General features: G+C 37.8%; 2 protein-coding genes across 2 annotated transcripts; both read left to right on the top strand.

Moving 5' to 3' along the window:
- Positions 1–5,140: 5,140 nt before the first annotated feature.
- Positions 5,141–5,512, top strand: LOC109179801 (U1 small nuclear ribonucleoprotein C-like). The gene has a single exon (XM_019329284.1). It carries the CDS (start codon positions 5,141–5,143, stop codon positions 5,510–5,512), a length of 372 nt encoding a protein of 123 aa, XP_019184829.1.
- Positions 5,513–15,941: 10,429 nt separating this feature from the next.
- On the top strand, positions 15,942–18,341 carry LOC109179800. Its single transcript, XM_019329283.1, has 2 exons — positions 15,942–17,471; positions 17,679–18,341. Exons 1-2 carry the CDS (start codon positions 15,942–15,944, stop codon positions 18,339–18,341), a joined length of 2,193 nt encoding a protein of 730 aa, XP_019184828.1.
- The last annotated feature ends 2,174 nt before the right edge of the window (positions 18,342–20,515 follow it).

Here is a 20,515-nt window from a genome sequence, read left to right as displayed (position 1 = left end):
TAGGTACTATTTCTAGTTTTTCTTCTAATTGTATAAGGTCTATGGTTTCTTTATTTACTCCTGAACTTTCTATCCTTTCTTCTATTTTTTGTTTATCTCCATTGTCTAATAAATCTAATTTTTCTAATATCATTTTGAAGGTTGGTACTTTTGATGTATTCCATAATTTAGTTAATTCTTCTTTTACAATTTCTTGTATGTTTAATTCTTGTATTCTTATTTGATGTTCTTTAATTTCAGTTAATATTTTTATTATGTTTTGTAGTTGCTCTTTTATTACTATTTCATTCCATATTTGATCTATTTTTTCAGTTAAATCCATTCTATTCATTTATATACTTTTTTCTCCATCATCCTTCAAGTATTATCCATTCTTTTCTTGGTTCATTCCTTTTTTCTTTTAATACTTTAATTTCATTTTCTATTTCTTCTTGTCTCGATGTATATTCTATATATTTTAATTGTGAAACTATTAGATTTTCTTCTATCATCTCTTTTATTTGTTTTAATTCTTTTTCCTTCTTTTCTATTTCTTTTGATATATTCATAATCTATCTATAAATCTAATTTTTTCCTTGATCATTTATTTCTACTCCTTCATTTGTTATTTTATATCTTATCATACTCAGAAAATTATTTCCTAATAGTAATTCATAAGGACCAGAGCTGATCCTATCATTTTATGGGCTCGGGACAAAACAAAAACAAGGGCCCTATATGAAGTTAAAAAATTGTACGGTTAATTGAAAATAATTAAATTATAATTTTGAATTTGTATAAATATATAATTTTTTTTATTAAAAAACATTTTAGAATAGCTTTTGAGTAGTACCCATTCAAACTCTAGACTCTATATGAAGTGTAATTATAAATTAATTCAATGTTCGCAAATATATGTCTATTAGCCTAAATAAGTATATCAAATAGTTATAATTAGAGTTAATACCATCTGAGGTCCTCCGAGTATACTGGTTTTGCCACGTTTAGTCCTAAACTTTCAAATCGACCATTTGTGGTCCTTTGACTTTCAAATTTAATCATTCGTGGTCCAAGTTAACCACCCATGGTCCTTCAAGTTTTGAAATTTAACCAGTAGTGGTCCTTATGAAAGGACCATGGTTGGTTAAAATTTAATAGTTGAAGGACCATGTGTGGTTAACTTGGACCACGAATGGTTAAGTTTGAAAGTCGAAGGACCACATATGATCAATTTGAAAATTTAGAACTAAACATGACAAAACCAATATACTCGGAGGACCTTATATGGTATTAACTCGTTATAATTATTAAGTATATTTTTTTAAAAAAGTATATTTAAAATTAATAAATAATTTTGAAGTCATTGTTTCACATCTTTACATATGCAAGTTTTTTTTTTTTAACTTCATTAAAAATAAAAATCCAAACTAGGGCCCCTCCCAATGTTGGGTCCAGGGCGGGTGCCCATCCTGCCCGCCCCTCTGGACCGGCCTTGATAAGGACTATCATATTCTAGAACACCTATATTAATATTATATTCTAAATCTTTTATTTTAAATTTTGAAATTATTGATTTGTTTACTATTATTTCCCTTTCATCATTTGGTAAATTATATATTTGAGGTTCAATCGTAATACATTCTTTTTCATTAATTTTACTTACATGTATAAAATTATTACTTGTGTCTGTAGTAATTGTTGCTATTCCTTCTGTTACCATCATTCCATTAAACATTATTATTTTTATTTTTAATTTATTAGGTCTATTATATTGATTATTTACTAAATCTAGTTTTCTGGGTATAAATTTTGTTTTTCCTGATTCTATAGGTCTTGGTATGATTTGTTTTTGAAAGCTTATTTTACTTCCTTGTACTATTGGTATTAATTTTTCTACTGGTTTTATTCTTCTACTTTCAAAATCCATATATATATCTTTAGGTATTGTAATTTTAGAGTGTTCTTTATATGCTATAGGTTCTAAAATTTCTTGATATAGTTTAGGTACTATTATTTTCATCTCATGTTGTTTTCTTACTTGGTGATTCCCTGTTAAAGCATGAATCATTTTTGTTTCTATACTCATTACTTTGCATCCTTGAGGCATTTTAATTCCTTGTAATTTATAGTACAGAGTTAAAGCTAATTCTTTATGTTCATCTTCTAATGATATACTAAAGTCTGGTTGTACTGTAAATTTTAATTTTTGATAAATTAGATTTTCTCTTACTACCGTTATTAAAGCATCTAATATATTTCCTTGTATTCTATCATCTGATATATATATTTCTATGGGTGTGTCAACATTTTTTTGAAAGTATCCTTTTATAGTAAATTCTATGGCTCCAAAATAAACATTTCTATATCTCTTTGCTTCTGCTTTTGATAATTTTCCTAATTCTCTTTTTAATATTTCATCTGTTATTAAATTTATTTTTGCTTTTCCACTAATAGTTGTAATATCTATTGCATTTTCATGTTTTGTACTATATATCTTATGTCTTTATTTCTATCAAACCATTTCGTTTTAAATATTTTATTAATGGTAAATTGTGTTTTCTCATTTTTCATTTTTTCATAGATTTCAGGTTTAAAGGTTAAAGTTTGTGTTACTCCACCTTCATAAGTATCCATTTGATAATGTGTTTCTCTGGGTCTTCCATTATTTTTTCTTTTCCTTTATCCATAAGTTAATTTATCAATTTGAAAATAACATTCTTCTATAATCTTTTTATATTGTCTTATTTCTCTTTCCTTCTGATTTTCTATTCTTAGCTTTTCTTCTAATAGTGTTCTTATTTGTGTATCCTTTTGTCTAATTTCTTCTTCTTTTATTGTTAGTCTATTATTTAAACTATTTATTTCTTCTGAAGCTTTTATGATTTGAGTATCTTTTTGTAATATTTCTTCTTCTCGTTGTTTTATTATTTCTAAACTTATTCTACAACTTATAATGTGTTGATTAATATCTCTATTATATTCTAATGGTTTAGCCGCTATATATTCTATTGCTTCCATTTTTTAACAAATATAATACTTATTTTGTTCATATAATCTATTTATATATGCTTCTAGTGGAATTACTAAATTACTAAATAATACTAAAGAAGAAAACATACAAGAATGGTTATTAATAAAATTAGAATTAAATGATACAATTAATGGAATTAAATCTTAAGGAAAAATTAAAATCTGATAAATTTGAGTCATTCATTTGATTAAAAAATTTGACCGCCATTTTTTCTACCCATTATATACCTAACTCTCTTGGGCTCTTATTAGTATAGTATATAGTAGATGTGTTCAAACATACTTTTTCAACCTAATGAAACACAAAGAGTCAACAACGCATCCACTAAGGTTTGATCTCATGACCTCCCACATGAGAGATGTCACTACATGCGATCTGAGCACAAGATGATTGGTAAATTTAGAGCATCTTTATCAGTTGGGGTTATTTCTCAATTATTTGTGGGTCCCAGCATCCACCCATCTTCCACTATCTCACTTAATCACAAAAAAATTCTTCTCCACATTAATTTTGATTTATTTCTCAATTTTTATGGACCCACCATTTAATAAAAATAAACAAATTAAATGTTAAAATCTTGGGAAGAGAAATATCCCAACCCCTTGCAAGAGGATTCTTTTTTAATTATTTCATTCACACATCAACTTTGATATTCACTTGGGAGAATTAATTCTGACATCAACTCACAAATCTTATCTATAGTGGATGCTCTTATTTACTTAACTATTGAGAACTATTATACTAATTTGATTTGATTTGATATGGGGTTGACCATGATTTCATGTCTACGAAAATTCCTCGCTAGAATGGAAATGGAGGAAGATTTCCTATCCTCGATAGGGATAGGGACACAAGTGAGGTTTCGAGGAGGAAAAAGGGAATATACCCCCTACCATTTTTTATGTTGCCATTCCTATCAACAAATGAGTTGGATGGATATTTTTAAAATTGTAAACATAATAAATTGTACATGTACGATTCAAATTAGCCTAATATTTGAAAAAAGTTACACTTGTGAATCTAATTATCCACACACATTCTCGCAAAACATCCTCCTGAGTCTTGAGACTAAACTCCTAAAACTCGTGGCCTCTGTCCTTCCACTCCCTCCATCATTGTCTCCCCTACAAAACACTCTTGGTGATCTGCTGTCATCTTAGATTTCTTCGTGCTTCGTTGTCTCCAAAAGATCCTGATCTTCCACCGTACGGACTGCCGCAGTTGCTAGGGGTGTGCAAACTTCGGTTAACCAATTGAACCGAAATATTTCGGTTAACCGTTTTTTAAATGGAAAATTTCGGTTAACGGTTAATTCGATTCGAAAGTATCGGTTAACTGAACTGAAATTTTAAATATATATATAATTAAATATATATGGATGTTTGGACTTTATAACTTGTGCTTTTATGTTTGTAGTGTTGTTATGGTTTTTATTTGTATATTTTCTTATGAATTTATTATTATAGATATAATTTTAATTGAATTTATTATTATATGTATTATTTTAAAGATTTAAAACTTTAGCTTAAAAATTTCGGTTAACCGACCGATTAACCAAAAAAAACTCTGATTCGATTAATTCGGCAATACAAAGTTCAGTTCTGTTAACAATTAAGCCTTTGAAAACTTCGATTAAAACGATTCGGTTAACCGATTGCACACCCGTTGCACCTGCAAGCGTTCCCGGAGGAGCATTTCTAGAGACGAGGATTTTCGCTTTTTTGTTATATTAATTTATTAAGTGCAATCAATAAATACATTATCTCTCCTTTCAAAAGAAAAAAAAAAAAAAACTATTGTAAATGTTGGAAATCCTGGAATAATTATAGCAAGTATATGTAAGTAAATGCAATATTTAATTTGCTAACCATAAATAGAATGTGTGAACGAATCATTCTTCATATTTTTTGTCTTTAATTCCCTGAATCAAAGGGATTCAAAACTTAAACTGATAGTAAAGAAAAAAAAAAAAAAAAACAAAAACAATTACAGGGATAGTTAATTAGTAATATTCCACGTCTTCATTCGCCTATATAACCAATGGTTAGTGAAGCCAAAAGCCAATGACCACAACTCTCTTCGTTCTTTCTTTCATACTTCAATTTGTTCTACAAAACATATTTCAAGAAAATGGCTTTTCGGTTTTCACTGAAGGTTTTCTCTCTGGTATGCGTAGTCTTTGTGACAACAATAACTAGCTATAACGAAGCTCGTATCCTCAAAGAAGAGAGTGATGATATGGTTCAAGACAAATTACCGATTCTCCCACCTCTCCCTTTTCCTATTCCGCCTTTTCCATTCCCATTACCAAATGTTCCTGGCCTTCCCCCTCTCCCTTCATTGCCATTACCACCTGGGTTTCCTAATATTCCAGGTCTTCCCCCTTTGCCTTCATTGCCATTTCCACCCTTTGGCCCTGCAGGGTTTCCCAATAAATATTCCAGGGCTTCTTCCCCCTATCCCTTCATTGACACTATTCCCACCCCGCCCCCAAGCTCCTAAAATCATGGCCTCAAGTTGATAGATAATTTGGAAGATTTTTATTGAATAATGGGCCAACTTCACTCTCAAATCTCAATTGCAGTTATAATCATAATTTGGCTTTCCTTTATTATTGTTGTTCTCTTTCGTTTTTTTAGCGATTATTATTAATACAATAAGTTGTAATGCTAGAGTTACTATATATTTTGTAGAGCATTTGATAAATGAATTGATGAATAATATTTTTTTCTCTTTTTTTTAATTCAAATATTTCATTTACAACCCATTTGGTTCGTTAGAAAATATTTGAAGGGAAATGGAATTGAAATTTTATGGAAAATAAATTTCAGAAAAATAGATAAAGACAGTTATACCCTTATACAATAATAACAATAATAATAATGTTAATTAATAACAACCCATTAGGTTCCTACTTGTTTTCGATGAAAAACAAAATACCAAGGAGAGCCATGGAAAATGTTTTCCTCATTCTTGAGAAAAATGTTTTTAATGAACCAAACAAATTAAAGAAAAAGTGTTTTCCTCAAATTTAAGAAAAATATTTTCCTTGAAAAATATTTTTCAGCGAACCTGCTAAGAAGTAATTCATGCCAAGAAGTGAAAAATAATGTAGGAGTGATTAAATTATAGAATTGTATATGAGTAAATGCAATATTGAAATTGAAATTTAATTTGCGAACTTTAAATATAATGCGTGAACAAATGATCGAAATTATATATATATATATATATATATATATATATATATATATATATATATATATATATATATTGTAATTAATTCATCAAAAAGGTTATATGGAACAAAATTAAGGTTATATGGTTAGTGAAGCCAATGACCATAACTCTCTTCTTTCATATTCTTTTATTATTATTATTATTATTATTATTATTATTATTATTATTAGTTATGTGAGTTGATCAACACATCCCATGCTAAAAATAAATATATTTATTTTTTAAAGGAAGGGAGACACTCACATACTTGCCTACACCGAGGCTCAAACACTAAACCTTCCATATAAGGGATCAAATTGGATACCAGTGGACTAGCTATAAGCCACTTGGTAAATAAATATATTTATTAATATATGGTTGCTAATTTTTCACAATAACCATAATAATATTGTTTTAGTAAAAAAGAGTTTTGTGTTTTTGGCTTTGGGTGACTGATTATGCTTGTTGTATTTATGTAATAATTCGTTTTTTTTTCTGGCTGATTATCTTGTTACTGATACGAAGTGGTGCGCTGAGTTTAGGTGATTGGGAGTGGCTGTGGGTAGAGTGATAGCAGTGTTGCTAATCGTTCGCTCGGAGGAGTTCGCCATCGGAGAGGAACGAACGAAGAATGCGAAGAAGAAGCGTAGATTGAGGGAGTCCTAACGCTATCTGATACCAAATTAGAGAAAATCAATTAATCTCATTAATTACAATATCCTACACATCAGGATATAGTTACAAGAATAATTCAACTGCTTAATATATCTAATACTGTCCACCCAGGATTAATCTTTAATTCTTGATATTAGTTTGGCCTGGTAGAGATACACATGTACCTTAGACTTGTGATTAGTCTTTTTCTGCCCAAATAGCTATGCTACACTCTTCTACAACCAAAAAAAAAATAAAAAAAATCAGAATATAATAATCACTATCAAACATAAAATTAATATGGAAGGGTAATATTTTATATATAACGGCACGTTAGACCGAGAATATTATGTACTGATTTTAATATGAAAGGGTTATTTCCAATTTTCATGTCCAAATCAAAAGTTACCAATATACTGCGTATCAATCAATATATTTTAATTGATTAAATATTATAGAGTACTTTTTAATCATTTAATCCTTAATATGAGCTTCTTTTTTTTTTTTTTTTTGTTAATGCTACTGACTCTATTAGATTTTAGTATCTTTTTTAGAAGGGTTCAGGTATAGTAAAAGCTTTCTGTGCGGTTTTGCGGTTGACACATCTTAAGCACTAAAATCTAGATCAACGGCTCAAACAACGCACCTTAAGTGTTAAAATGACGCACCTTAAGTATTAACAACGCGCACCTTCAATTTATAACAATGGCGCACCTTAAGTGATACAAAGACGCACCTTAAGTGTTAAAATAGCCACCTTAAGTTTTGTTCAAAAATTTTGTTCTTGAGAGTCTGATCTACCCGTGACTCAGACCCCTTAGTTCAAAAGGGAGAAGGGTGTTAATTACCGTACTAAAAAAGATTGGTAATTACCATTTTTAATTAAGATTTAAGATTGTTAATTACCATTTTTAGCTTTAATTTCCATAAAAAATGAGATTTTGGAAGAAGTTGATATCAAAAGTTTAGTCGATTTGATTTTCCGTTTAAATGTGTATAGTTCATGCCACTTTTTAAATTAAATTTTAGATGTATTTTTATACAATATTTATATTTCAACATAACTTTTTGAACAACTATTATTAAATTATTTTTATAAAAAGGGCCAAATTAAAATATCGCACAGGACCCCAATTTTTATTGAAATGGCCCTGCTAGTAGTCTATCACATTCTATTCTGTTCCAGATTTGAAGAAGAAACACGATGCACCTTGAGCACAAAACTCACGCACCTTAAATTTCAACAAATACTCAAATTAAGAACACAACCCACACACCTTAAGCACAAACCCCACGTACCTTAAGCACAAAACCCACACACCTTAAGTACAAAAACCACACACCTTAAGTACAAAAACCACACACCTCAAGAAGGAAAAACACGCACCTTAAATTTGATCAAGATGCAAAAATTACCAAATTGTCACCACATTTTTTTAAAATTTTGGTAATCTGGACGTTGAATTAAGCAAGATCTATAGCTCAAATTTAACCGCACAACCGCACCTAGACGCACCAACCACATTTGAACCTAATTCTCTCTCTCTCTCTCTCTCTCTCTCTCTCTCTATATATATATATATATATATATATATATATATATATATATATATATATATATATAACGATGTCGTTTGGGATATGTATATATATATGATACAAAGGCTAGGGTTTCCCATTTCACGCAGTCGCTCTCCTCTGATTCCTCTCCTTCTCTGAGTTCTCTCTATTCTCTTACTCTCTAGTTTGTACTCTGTAATACTCTTCCTCTCTGAATTCTCGACTTCTCACTTCGAGAGTTCTTTCTAGTTTGTAACTTTGTATACTCTCTGTCTCTCCCGACTCCGCCACTCTCCCGTAGTCCCGTTCGACACCGTTGTTGCGGTTGTGGTCTGGTGGAAGCCTCTGCATGCAAAGACATCGTTGTTGCCATTTTGATATTCGTCGGTGGAAGACCCAAGCCAAAAAGTGAGGTGTTGTCTTTTATATATATATATATATATATATATATATATATATATATATATATATATATATAAAAGACAACACCTCACTTTTTGGCTTGGGTCTTCCACCGACGAATATCAAAATGGCAACAACGATGTCTTTGCATGCAGAGGCTTCCACCAGACCAACCAATATTAGTACTTTATATAAAATTTTTAAATTTATTTAGATTTTAGATATTCATATTATTGTAAATAATAATAATAATGTAAAATATTTTTTAAATATATATATATATATATATATATATATATATATATATATATATATATATATATATATATTTAAAAAATATTTTACATTATTATTATTATTTACAACAATATGAATATCTAAAATCTAAATAAATTTAAAAATTTTATATAAAGTACTAATATTGGGCAAATATTTTTTCGCATCGTGCATATAAATACTCGTGTGTGTGTGTGTGTATAAAAGTTGAAATGCTGTGAGGCCCTCCCGTGCGACGGTTTTTAGAATACACTCATAGTGTTAACTCAGCCTCCTCATCTTCAAGCACCACATCCGCCCATCGGGCGGTGAGGCCAGCGACTCCCGTAAAAGACGATGAAGCCATGCAGACGGACCAACACAGTAAAATGGACTCGGATATCGGAGAAAATTAGGATGAGATGGAACCAAAACACTTACTGTGATTCTTGTTTCTCTTCTACAGAACCTAGAGCTTGGGAGTGGAGAGGCAAATGAAAGGGATCAGGAGAAAACATAGAGATATTGTTCTATTTATATGGGTGCAAAAGCTAGGTTGATGCCCAATGATTGGTTGAGGGCAGAGGGGTAATTTGGCTTGTTTTCTAAAAAGATCATACAAAGCTTGTAGAACTTCATGGTTCATCTTGTATCATGGACCAAGGTCCCAATATGATTTTTGATAACTTGTGGTCAAAAATAGATTTTTTGAAAATAGTTTCTAGTTAAAACACTTGGTTCGGGTTTCATAGATTCTTCTCAGGTTTCACTCAGATTGACTTTTTGGGTCAAAACTTGGTACACAAATGTACTCAAAATTTAGGATTTTCGAAATAGGATATTTCTTGGTGTTGAATTTATTTAAAAACTCGGTTTAAAAATATTTAATTCATACACCATTTTCAAAATAAAATTTTTGGAAGAGTGAAAATTGCTATTTTGGAATTTATAAAATAGAATTAGGAAAAATTATTTTTGGGTTGTCATACAACCTCTGCCTCATCTATCCCATGCTCAACTCACAAGTCAATTGCACCCCAATGTTGAGCCAAGTAACTCATGTGCAATGTACTTTTATCATTATTCAACAACGGGAGGCTCTTTAAACTCTCATGTGGTAGTTAAATGACAGTGAAAATATTTTACCATACCTCTCCTCCTTAATAAATTTCAATAAGTGAAGATATGATAACAAATCAGAGTCCATTGTCATTGTTTCCACCTCACCACCTACATATTCCATCCTAGGTTCTTGGACATAATTCCCACCATGGTGAATTCTGATTTCAACCGTGGAATACATTCTACAAAATATAGACATATTTAATAGTATTAAAAACATGGTGTCTGGATTTTACCCTACTAAAAATTTTATTACTCTGTATTTTTGTGATTTTTTGTGATAGAAGTTTATTTTTGTACTTGGTATTTTTCACTTGCTATTGATACTCAAACTCATTCTCCTTGCTGTAATATTTTGAAATACTTTCTTCATGCAACTTATGTTATAAAGAAATTGGAAAGCTAATATTACGTACAACTATGCATATTCTATTTCCCATAATACAAAGGTGACCATGCTATATTGAGTACGTAACAAATGAAAGCAAATAAGACAACTGAGGATTAAGTAACTTCGACAGCCAAAGTTTCCTAATTTGGGGGAGAAAGATATTTGGAACACTAGTAAAATAAGTCACTATCAACATAATCCTTTAAATTATGGAGAACTGTGGACGGTGTATGCAGTTGACACAATTATTCTAAGAGACAAACAAGAAGCATACTTTTTACATTTTTTAAATAGTTATTCTTCCCAATAAACATACTTTTTATAGCCTTCAATTTACATATAAATCCAAACTGTACTGGCAGTAAACATAAGTGTAGGGACCATATATTCAATAACCTAATATATAAAATATCACAACTACACTTATTGCAATGCATTCATCAGGACCACAATACCCAAAGTGTCTCCATTATTGACAACATAATGGGACCCAATCGTTAAACAAATGCAATCAAAGATAAACAAATAAGCTTTTGAAAGATACTGCTCATTCACCCTAAACATATAAAAAGCTTTATTTTCTCATACCCATAAACAAATTTGCAGTAGCTAATGGTATGAAAAACGAAATTCCTACTGCCTAAAGAAACAGAAAAAACCTAAACCCTAAAACTAGTGGTAGAAGAAAAAGGAAAAATACCTTCAATGGTGATGGTGGTGCGACGAGGTGGTGGAGCGCCGAACGGTGGTCGAGCCTGTAGCAACGAAGTACTGCGATGGTGATGGTGGTGCGACGAGGGCGATGAGCTTCGATGACGAGAGACGACGACCGGAAAAGTTTTTGCTAGAGCGACTGAGACGACGAGCAACTGGATTAAGGCGACCGGCGACCGACAAAGATTTTGCGATTTAGGCCATTGACGACTTCGCGTTTTTGGGGTTGAAGAGCGGATGCGGTAATGACTTTTGACTTAAATTTTTATTTATTTATTTATTTTAAAATTTTTAATTTATGCTTATGTGGCAATTCAAAATATAAAACAAAGCTGACGTGGCGCCACATGGTCAACTACTGGTTCTTCAGAAAAAGTTACCGGTTAATGGGGTCAAGTGACTCAAAATTGTGTGTTCATGTGTTCAATTGACCTTTTTAAAAGTTTGTGGGGTTAATTAACCTTTAGCGAAATGTTTAGGGACCTATTTGATTCTTTTCTCAATATTAAAATATATTAGTTATAAAATGAAATATATAATAATTCAATGATATATATATATATATATATATATATATATATATATATATATATATATATATATATATATATATATATATATTGACAGGATAATAGGGCTGGCACCCGACCCGGATCATAAATGGGCATCTGACTCAGCATCACTTGGGAACCCAACGGACAGAACTCCAACGGTTAGGAATCCCAACAGGTGTCACCTTACTGTCATTGAAGCCAGCATTGAAGCCCCTATTGATGAGAGAGAATTAAAGCCTAGGCTCCCCATTTATGTCCCATGTTGTTACCGTTAGGACTCTAAGTATAAATGGGGCTCTCCTCACTAGACAAGGACGGTACTTTCCATACTGAAACTAAGGCAATACAACTATTGTCACTTTCTTATTCGTTACTTTATAATATATTGCCGGTAACATATTTACCGTCATTGGTGCTTTCATTGAGAGCCTGAGTCCAATACTCAAGCAGGCTACGACACACAAAACTCATTCCTCTTTCAACAGCAAGCTTGAAAGAATGGCGTCCCGCAGCTCCCACGGTTCTCGCAACGTGAACAATGGCAACGCCTCAGGCAACCTCCGTGACCTACTCACCAACAATCGCGAAGGGGACCTCCGAGAACATCTCAACAACGGGAGGCCTGGGGACCTTCAAGACCAACTCAACAATGGAGGGGACCTCCGAGACCAACTCCACAATGGAGGGGCGAACCAAGTCATGAGCCTCCAGGCAACCATTCAGCAAGCAGTGACGGCGGCACTAAACCAAGTGGCGGTGGGACTACAAGGCCAAGTGCCCCCGCCGCGGCCTCAGGAAATAGAGGTAGAATCCCCACGGAGAGTGGATGCCCAGGACGCAACCCGTGCCGCGAGGGACGCAGGGCGTCGCACTAGGACCGGGGGCCCGGGGGAGGGCACCCAAAGAAGCAGACCGGCCGGACGACAACTTAGGCCCTCCCGCTCTGCCTTAGAACGGTTGGGACACGGGGCGCCCGCTCGACAAAGGCCGGAATCGCGTGCCAGGGGTCTTCCGCTAGAGGCCCTCGCCGACACGAGGAAAGAGAAGCGGAAAGATCGCCCACAGAAAGGATGGGCGAGTCTCGTGGGCCGGCCCCGCGCCGGCACGATGACGAGTCGGCCCCGCATCGACACTTGGATGAGCGACGCTTCGATGAACCGGCCCCGCGTTGGCACTCGGCGGAGCGACGCGTCGATGAGCCAGCTCAGCGTCGGCACTCAGCGGGCGAACGACGCGTTGGTGAGCGGGTTCCACACCGACACCTGGAGGGACGAAACGTCGAGGAACCAGCTCCGCGTCGACACTCAGATGGACGGCGCGTCGATGAACTAGCCCCACACATGGAGGAGCGGCAGCCGGCCCCGCGCCGGCACCCTGACGAGTCGGCCCTAGTCGAAAGGCTGCAGAGAAGGATCGAGGAGCTGGCAAGAAGGGTGGAGGCACGGGAGCAGTCGCCGGAACCCGAGGTACGAATGGCAGCACCGTTCTCCCCAAGCATCATGGACGTACCTCTGCCGAGGGACTTCAGGTTACCCGCCATCAAGGCGTACACGGGAGCCACTGACCCACGTGTCCACATGACTAGGTACAAGGCTGCTATGGTAATGATTGGGGCAGGGGATGCCATCATGTGCCGAGCATTCTTGTCCACCGTGGATGGAACGGCCCAAGATTGGTTCAACACCATCCCAGACGGGTCGATCCAAAACTTTGGAGAGTTGTCCAAAAGCTTCCTGCGTACTTCTCGGGTAGCATACAGCGTAAGAAACCATTCTCTCACCTCTGTGTGGTAAAGCAAGATAGAGGCGAGAGCCTCAAAGACTTCCTGATCAAGTGGAAAAAGGAAGTCAATAATGTCTACGACTTCGACTCCAAGGCGGCGATCCCGATATTCATCCACGCCTTGAGATCGGGGTATTTTCACAAGCAGCTGAACGCCCACCACCCCCGTTCTTACGAAGATTTGATGAGGACGGCTAGCCACTATGCCGAGGTAGAGGACGTCGACAGGAAAAAGAAAGATAAGGAGGACGGCAGGAAAAACGGGAAACCTGGGAAAGCTGGTCCGTCCAGCCAAGCACCACGTTCGAACCACCCGTCGCAGGGAAAGGCCGGGACCATGAACGGCCTCGCCTGGTTCCCCTGCGTAACCTAACTCCTCTTACCCATCCCGTCAGCGTCATTCTAAAACAGGCTGAGGAGATGGGAATAGTCGAGTTCCCACCAGAGTGCATGAAGGTCTCCCCAAAAGGAGACCAAGCAAAGTACTGCAGGTTCCATAGGAAACCCGGACACGACACGGATGAATGTAACGTACTGAAGAGACAAATAGAAGAACTCAACCAGCAGGGCTACTTCCGGCATTTCGTCAAGCGATCCAAGCAGCAGCAACAGCCGCAACGCGATCCATCAAAAAATCCACCAAAAAATGTCTGGAGGAAGGAGGATGGCGCCGAGCCGTCCACCTCAAACGCTAAGAAAAGAGAACATGACCAGATATCTAAGCAGGATGATAACGAGAAGGAAACCGAGGTGGCGCCCAGACAACAAAAGAAACACACCATACACTTTATCTATGGTGGACCTGCGGGGGGCGACACACCCACAGAGAGGAAAAAGTGGAGCAGACAGCTGTACGTGGGAGAAGTGGTAAGCCTTCCCAAAGGAAAGAAGCAGAGGCGGGAGGCCATCACTTTCTCTGACGAGGACCTCCCCGAGGGCCCCTTACCCCATCGCGACGCACTTGTGATCAAGATGGACATCAATGATACGGTCGTACATCGCATCTTGGTCGACACGGGAAGCTCGGTTAATGTGATGTACTACGACGCTTTCACCAATTTAGGGCTACCTAGAGGCCAACTAAAAGAGGTACGAACTTCACTCTCTGGGTTTACTGGGGATTCGGTGGAAACAGAAGGGTCGGTGACCCTGCCCGTGGAAATAGGCACGAGCCCCAACATTCGCAAGCTGGACATGGAGTTCATCGTGGTAAGACTCACCTGCGCGCACAACATCATACTCGGGAGGCCAGCACTGGAGGACCTCAAGGCCAGAGTATCGGTGGAACACTTGTGTATGAAGTTCCCCACTCCTAATGGAATAGGAGTCGTCAGAGGTGACCGAAGGGCAGCCCGCAGTTGCTACGTGAAGGCATGCAAGAAGATTGGCAGTAAGGACCTACAGGTCCACACGATCGCGGAGAAAATTTTCAAAGAAGAAGAGGCCTGGCCCCGCGCCGAGCCCATGTCAGAGACGGAAGATATAGTTCTGGATCCCTCCAGACCAGATCGAGTGGTGAAGATCGGCACAGGCTTAAGCCCAGAGCTAAGGGCCCAGATAGTGGATGTAATCCGCCGTTCTCACACGGTGTTCGCATGGGGGCCAGAGGACATGCCGGGCATAGATCGAAGGATCATAACCCACAAGCTCGCAGTCGACCCCAGCGGAAAACCAGTGCATCAGCGAAAAAGGTATATGTCGGCAGAACGAAGAGAGTTCGTGAAAAAGGAGGTGACCGCATTACTCAACGTAGGGCACATCAAGGAGATTTACTACCCACAGTGGCTGAGCAACGTAGTTTTGGCTCCCAAAGGATCAACGTGGAGGATGTGCGTAGACTACATGGACCTCAATAGGGCATGCCCTATGGACCGTTTTCCACTACCCAATATAGATCAATTGGTGGATGAGACGGCAGGGTGTGAACTCATGAGCTTCATGGACGCCTTCCGTGGGTACCATCAGATATCCATGCATGAGGAGGACGCCGAGAAGACCGCCTTCACCACTCCCGAGGGGATATTCTGCTACTTGGCCATGCCGTTCAGATTGAAGAATGCCGGGGCCACATACACTCGCATGGTGGCAAAGCTGTTCAAGACAGTACTGGGACGAAATATGGAAGCATACGTGGACGACATGATCGTCAAAAGTCGCAAGGCCACCTCCCATGCCGAGGATCTCAGCGAGGTATTTTCCATTATGAAGAAATTTAATTTGCGCTTGAACCCAAAAAAAATGCACCTTCGCCGTTGATGGGGGCAAATTTTTGGGCTTCATGATCACTAGGAACGGCATTGAGCCGAATCCAGAAAAAGTAAGAACTATCCTTGACATGGAGCCTCCGCGGTCCATAAAGGAAGTCCAGAGGCTCAACGGGCGTCTGGCGGCCTTAGGCCGTTTTCTATCTAAATCGGCTGAACGTTCCCTCCCCTTCTTCCAAATCTTGAGAAAGAGCAAAGGGTTCGAGTGGACGCCAGATTGTCAAAAGGCCTTCGAGGAGTTGAAAAAATACTTGTTGTCCCCGCCCCTGCTTGCAAAGCCAAAGGCAGGTGAAGCCCTAATTTTGTACTTGGGCGTGTCACATGGTGCGATCAGCTCCGTGTTGGTCAAAGAAGAAGGAGGGACTCAGCGTCCCATCTACTACGTAAGCAAAGCCCTACATGACGCGGAGCTCCGGTACAGTGTGTTGGAGAAAACAGTATTTGCCATAGTCACTTCGTCAAAAAGGTTGGCTCACTACTTCCAAGCTCACCCCATCCACGTACTCTCACATCAGCCATTGGGGAGCTTCCTACGGAATACTAACAGCTCCGCCAGGATGGCACGATGGGCCATGCACCTCAGTCAGTTTGACATAGATTTCAAACCAAGGCCCGCCATCAAAGGCCAAGCTCTTGCAGACTTTATAGTGGAGTGCACAGCTCAGGAAGTGACGGACCAGGTAGAAACTGAAGATGGAGGGTGGTGGACCTTGTCCACAGAAGGCTCTTCAAACAGCAAAGGTTGCGGCGGTGGCGTAGTGCTCGTTACTCCGGAGGGATTCCGCGCCTATTATGCCATCCGATTCCACTCCAAATTATCTAACAATGAGGCAGAGTACGGGGCCCTCCTCAATGGACTGCGATTGGCGGCGGGACTACGAGCTGAGAAGGTCCGAATTCGATGCGATTCCAAGCTGGTGGTCAGCCAGGTGTCTGGGGAGTATGAAGCCAACGAAGGAAGCATGCAGAAATACAGAGACGCGGTGTTGAGAACCCTGCGCGAGTTTGAGGGATATGAGATACACCAGGTACCTAGAGAGCAGAACGCCGACGCCGACATGCTCTCAAAGCTAAGTACCGGAGTCCCCAGCCACATTAGGAAGATCGCTCGACTAGAAGACCTCGAGACTTCAAGTATCGACGTTTCGTGGGTCTTCCCTGTGCAGACTAGGGAGCCATGTTGGATTGATCATATCAAACGATACAAGGCAGATGGCACCCTACCGCAAGACGAGGCAGACGCAAAGGTAACGAAGTTACGGGCGCCCAGCTACGTTGTCTCGGGCGATAAACTGTACAAACGCTCCTACAACGGCACGTTACTGAGGTGTCTATATCCAGATGAAGCGAAGTTGGTGATAAAAGAAGTCCACGAGGGGGTATGCTCGGCGCACCAAGGGGTGTACACCATCGCACGTCGCATCATGTTACAAGGGTATTTTTGGCCCAAAATGCTGAGGGACTGCGCCGAGTATACAAAGCGATGTCCCAAGTGCCAAGAATTCCAAGCACTGCCGGGTCGACCTGCGACGAACTACACCCCGGTAAGCACCGCGATTCCTTTTTTGAGATGAGGAATTGACCTGGTAGGGGCCATTCCCACGGGGACTGGAAGCAGGAAGTACATCATTGTGGTCATCGACTATTTCACGAAATGGGTGGAGGCCGAGCCCCTAGCGAGCATCACCGCAGCAAGGTGCAAAAGGTTTGTCGAGAAAAATATCCTGTATCGTTTCGGTATCCCTCTCCAGGTAATCACAGACAATGGCCGTCACTTCGAGGCACGAGAATTTTCAGAATTCTTAGCAGGATGGGGCGTTAAGCACAGCCGGGTGGCGGTATCTTATCCTCAAGCGAATGGGCAAGTGGAGAATGCGAATAGAACCATCCTCGACGGCCTCAAGAAAAAGCTAGAAGTGGTTGGCGGAGCCTGGGTGGAGGAACTCGACGGCATCCTCTGGGCCTATCGCACGACACCAAGAAGGGCCACCGGGGAAACCCCGTTCGCACTTGCCTATGGATTCGAAGCTCGGGCCCCGGTGGAAGTAATCATACCTAGTAGAAGGGTGGAGGAGTTCGAGTCAGAACAAAATGAACTCCACCAAAGGGTGGATCTGAACTTCTTGGATGAAAAAAGAGAAGCGGTATTCTGCAAGATGGAGAACTACGGTCGTCAGCTAAAGTCCTACCACGACGCAAAAGTCCGACCCCGGTATTTCCAGGTCGGCAACCTTGTGTTGCGAAGAAGGGAAGCCAGCCAACCCCTTGAAGGGGGAAAATTCGCAAAGAAGTGGGAGGGGCCTTACGCCGTGGAGGAAGTCGTTCGCCCAGGAACATACAAGTTAAAAACTACAGGGGGAAGAATGATCGATCGGGTATGGAACTCGGAACATTTGATCAAGTACTTTCCTTAAAAATCCTGTAGTAGCAATCATTGGAAATAGTACTTGGCAATCGCGGTCCGTCCGCTCTACACGCTAAAATTCTTGGAAATAATATCTTACTTTCATGGTCCGTCCATGTTATTTACTAAAACGAATTCGTTATCATCTTTTACGAAATTTTTCTGAAATAATATCTCGTTCTCATGGGCCGCGCCTCGGCCACAAGCCGATTCAAAAAAAAAAAATTCATATATATTAAATATAGACGTATACTCATATATACATAAATACATTGTAAAATAAATTGCAAAATAATAATGACAGCGGAGACTTACAGAGCTGTGGCAGAAAGTTGTTGAAGAAGTGCTCTCAAACTGCTCAGAGAGACAGGGGTTTATATTGGAGAGGCGCTTGAGATAAAAAAGTTAAGTGAAGCAGGAAAGGATTGGGAAAGCACAAATCAGGGATTTGGAAGGCAAGTTAGGGATTTGGAAAACAAAACCAAATATCCTAAATCAAACAGAATTCTACACAGGATCAAATAAAATATCCTAAATCAAGAGGATCCTACACAAGATCAAAATAGATTCAGCTTTACTCCCAAGTCAACTCAAACACATCCGTTGACTCAGGAGTAGGGGGGACTGGTGACAGGATAATAGGGCTGGCACCCGACTCGGATCATAAATGGGCATCTGACTCAGCATCGCTTGGGAACCCAACGGACAGAACTCCAACGGTTAGGAATCTCAACAGGTGTCACCTTACTGTCATTGAAGCCAGCATTGAAGCCCCCATTGATGAGAGAGAATTAAAGGCTAGGCTCCCCATTTATGTCCCATGTTGTTACCGTTAGGACTCTAAGTATAAATGGGGCTCTCCTCACTAGACAAGGACGGTACTTTCCATACTGAAACTAAGGCAATACAACTATTGTCACTTTCTTATTCGTTACTTTATAATATATTTCCGGTAACATATTTACCATCATACACACACACACACACACACACACACTAGCTACACACTAGCATTTTGTACTCGCGATGCGCAAAAATTTATGCCTAATATTAAAACATTGATAAATATAAATAATTAAAAATTATAATTTGAATTATATATACATAAATAATATATGTATTTTGTACACACACATATATAATTTATCATTCATAGAAATTTAATTAAATATAATTAAGCATTAAATTAATATATAATGATTTTAATAAAATGTTAATTAAAAAATAGGAAAAGATATTATAGATATAGTTGTATGGTAATAATGATGTGTTATCAATGTTAGAATTAAAAGCAAACGATGTTATAACGTTGTAAGGGTAATTTTGTCTAATAACATTGAAATGTACAACATTTAAAGTAAAATGTACACATTTATTTGCATACAAAAATATGGACATAAATCAAGGATATAACATTAATTGAGGCTTATTGTGTTTTTAGATTAGATATATAAAAACAGGTCAAGCTTGCAGGCTCGTAGACTAAACCTTCACATACACAATCGTTATGCCATGGAACCGTGTTCACCATCCATGGTGAACACGGTCCCAAACGGTAACGGTGCCTACGGGCACCGTTATCTTCCACCAATCTTTTATTTATTTATTTATTTATTTATTTATTTATTTATTTATTTTATTATTATTATTAACAGTGCGACTTTTCTTCTTTATATACACATTTTACGGTTTCACTTCCTCTTCGCACAAGTTTTTTCAACACTCATAAATTATGAATGTGCAGGCATGAATTTATGAATGTGTAGTTATGAAATTATGAATTTTCTGTTATGAAATTATGAATTTTCTGTTATGAGGTTATGAATTTTCTGTTATGAGATTATGAATGCACAGAAAATTCATAATTACATAACTGTAAATTCATAATCTCATAACAGAAAATTCATAATTTAATAAATGTTTTTCTTTTATGAGATTATAAATTTTCTGTTATGAAATTATAAATTTTCTGTTATGAGATTATGAATTTTCTGCTATGAGATTATGAATGTACAAAAAATTCATAATTACATAACTGTAAATTCATAATCTTATAACAGAAAATTCATAATTTAATAAATGTAAATTCATAATCTGAACATAGAATGCAAAATGCCGTTAACAGCACATTAACTAAATTTTTTTTTTTTCCGTAAAAACGATGCCGTTTGGGACCGTGTTCAC

Source organism: Ipomoea nil, unplaced genomic scaffold, assembly GCF_001879475.1.
Source record: "Ipomoea nil cultivar Tokyo-kokei standard unplaced genomic scaffold, Asagao_1.1 scaffold0980, whole genome shotgun sequence".
NCBI lineage: Eukaryota > Viridiplantae > Streptophyta > Magnoliopsida > Solanales > Convolvulaceae > Ipomoea > Ipomoea nil.
Note: the sequence above shows the minus strand (reverse complement) of the source record. Positions and strands in the feature narration are given on the sequence as shown.

Bases quoted from the DNA above. Each gene is read 5' to 3' on its own strand.
- LOC109179800 (XM_019329283.1), top strand. From the start codon at position 15,942: ATGATCACTAGGAACGGCATTGAGCCGAATCCAGAAAAAGTAAGAACT. The intron at 17,472-17,678 runs GTAAGCACCGCG...ATCCCTCTCCAG, and splicing joins CTGCGACGAACTACACCCCG to GTAATCACAGACAATGGCCG.
- LOC109179801 (XM_019329284.1), top strand. From the start codon at position 5,141: ATGGCTTTTCGGTTTTCACTGAAGGTTTTCTCTCTGGTATGCGTAGTC.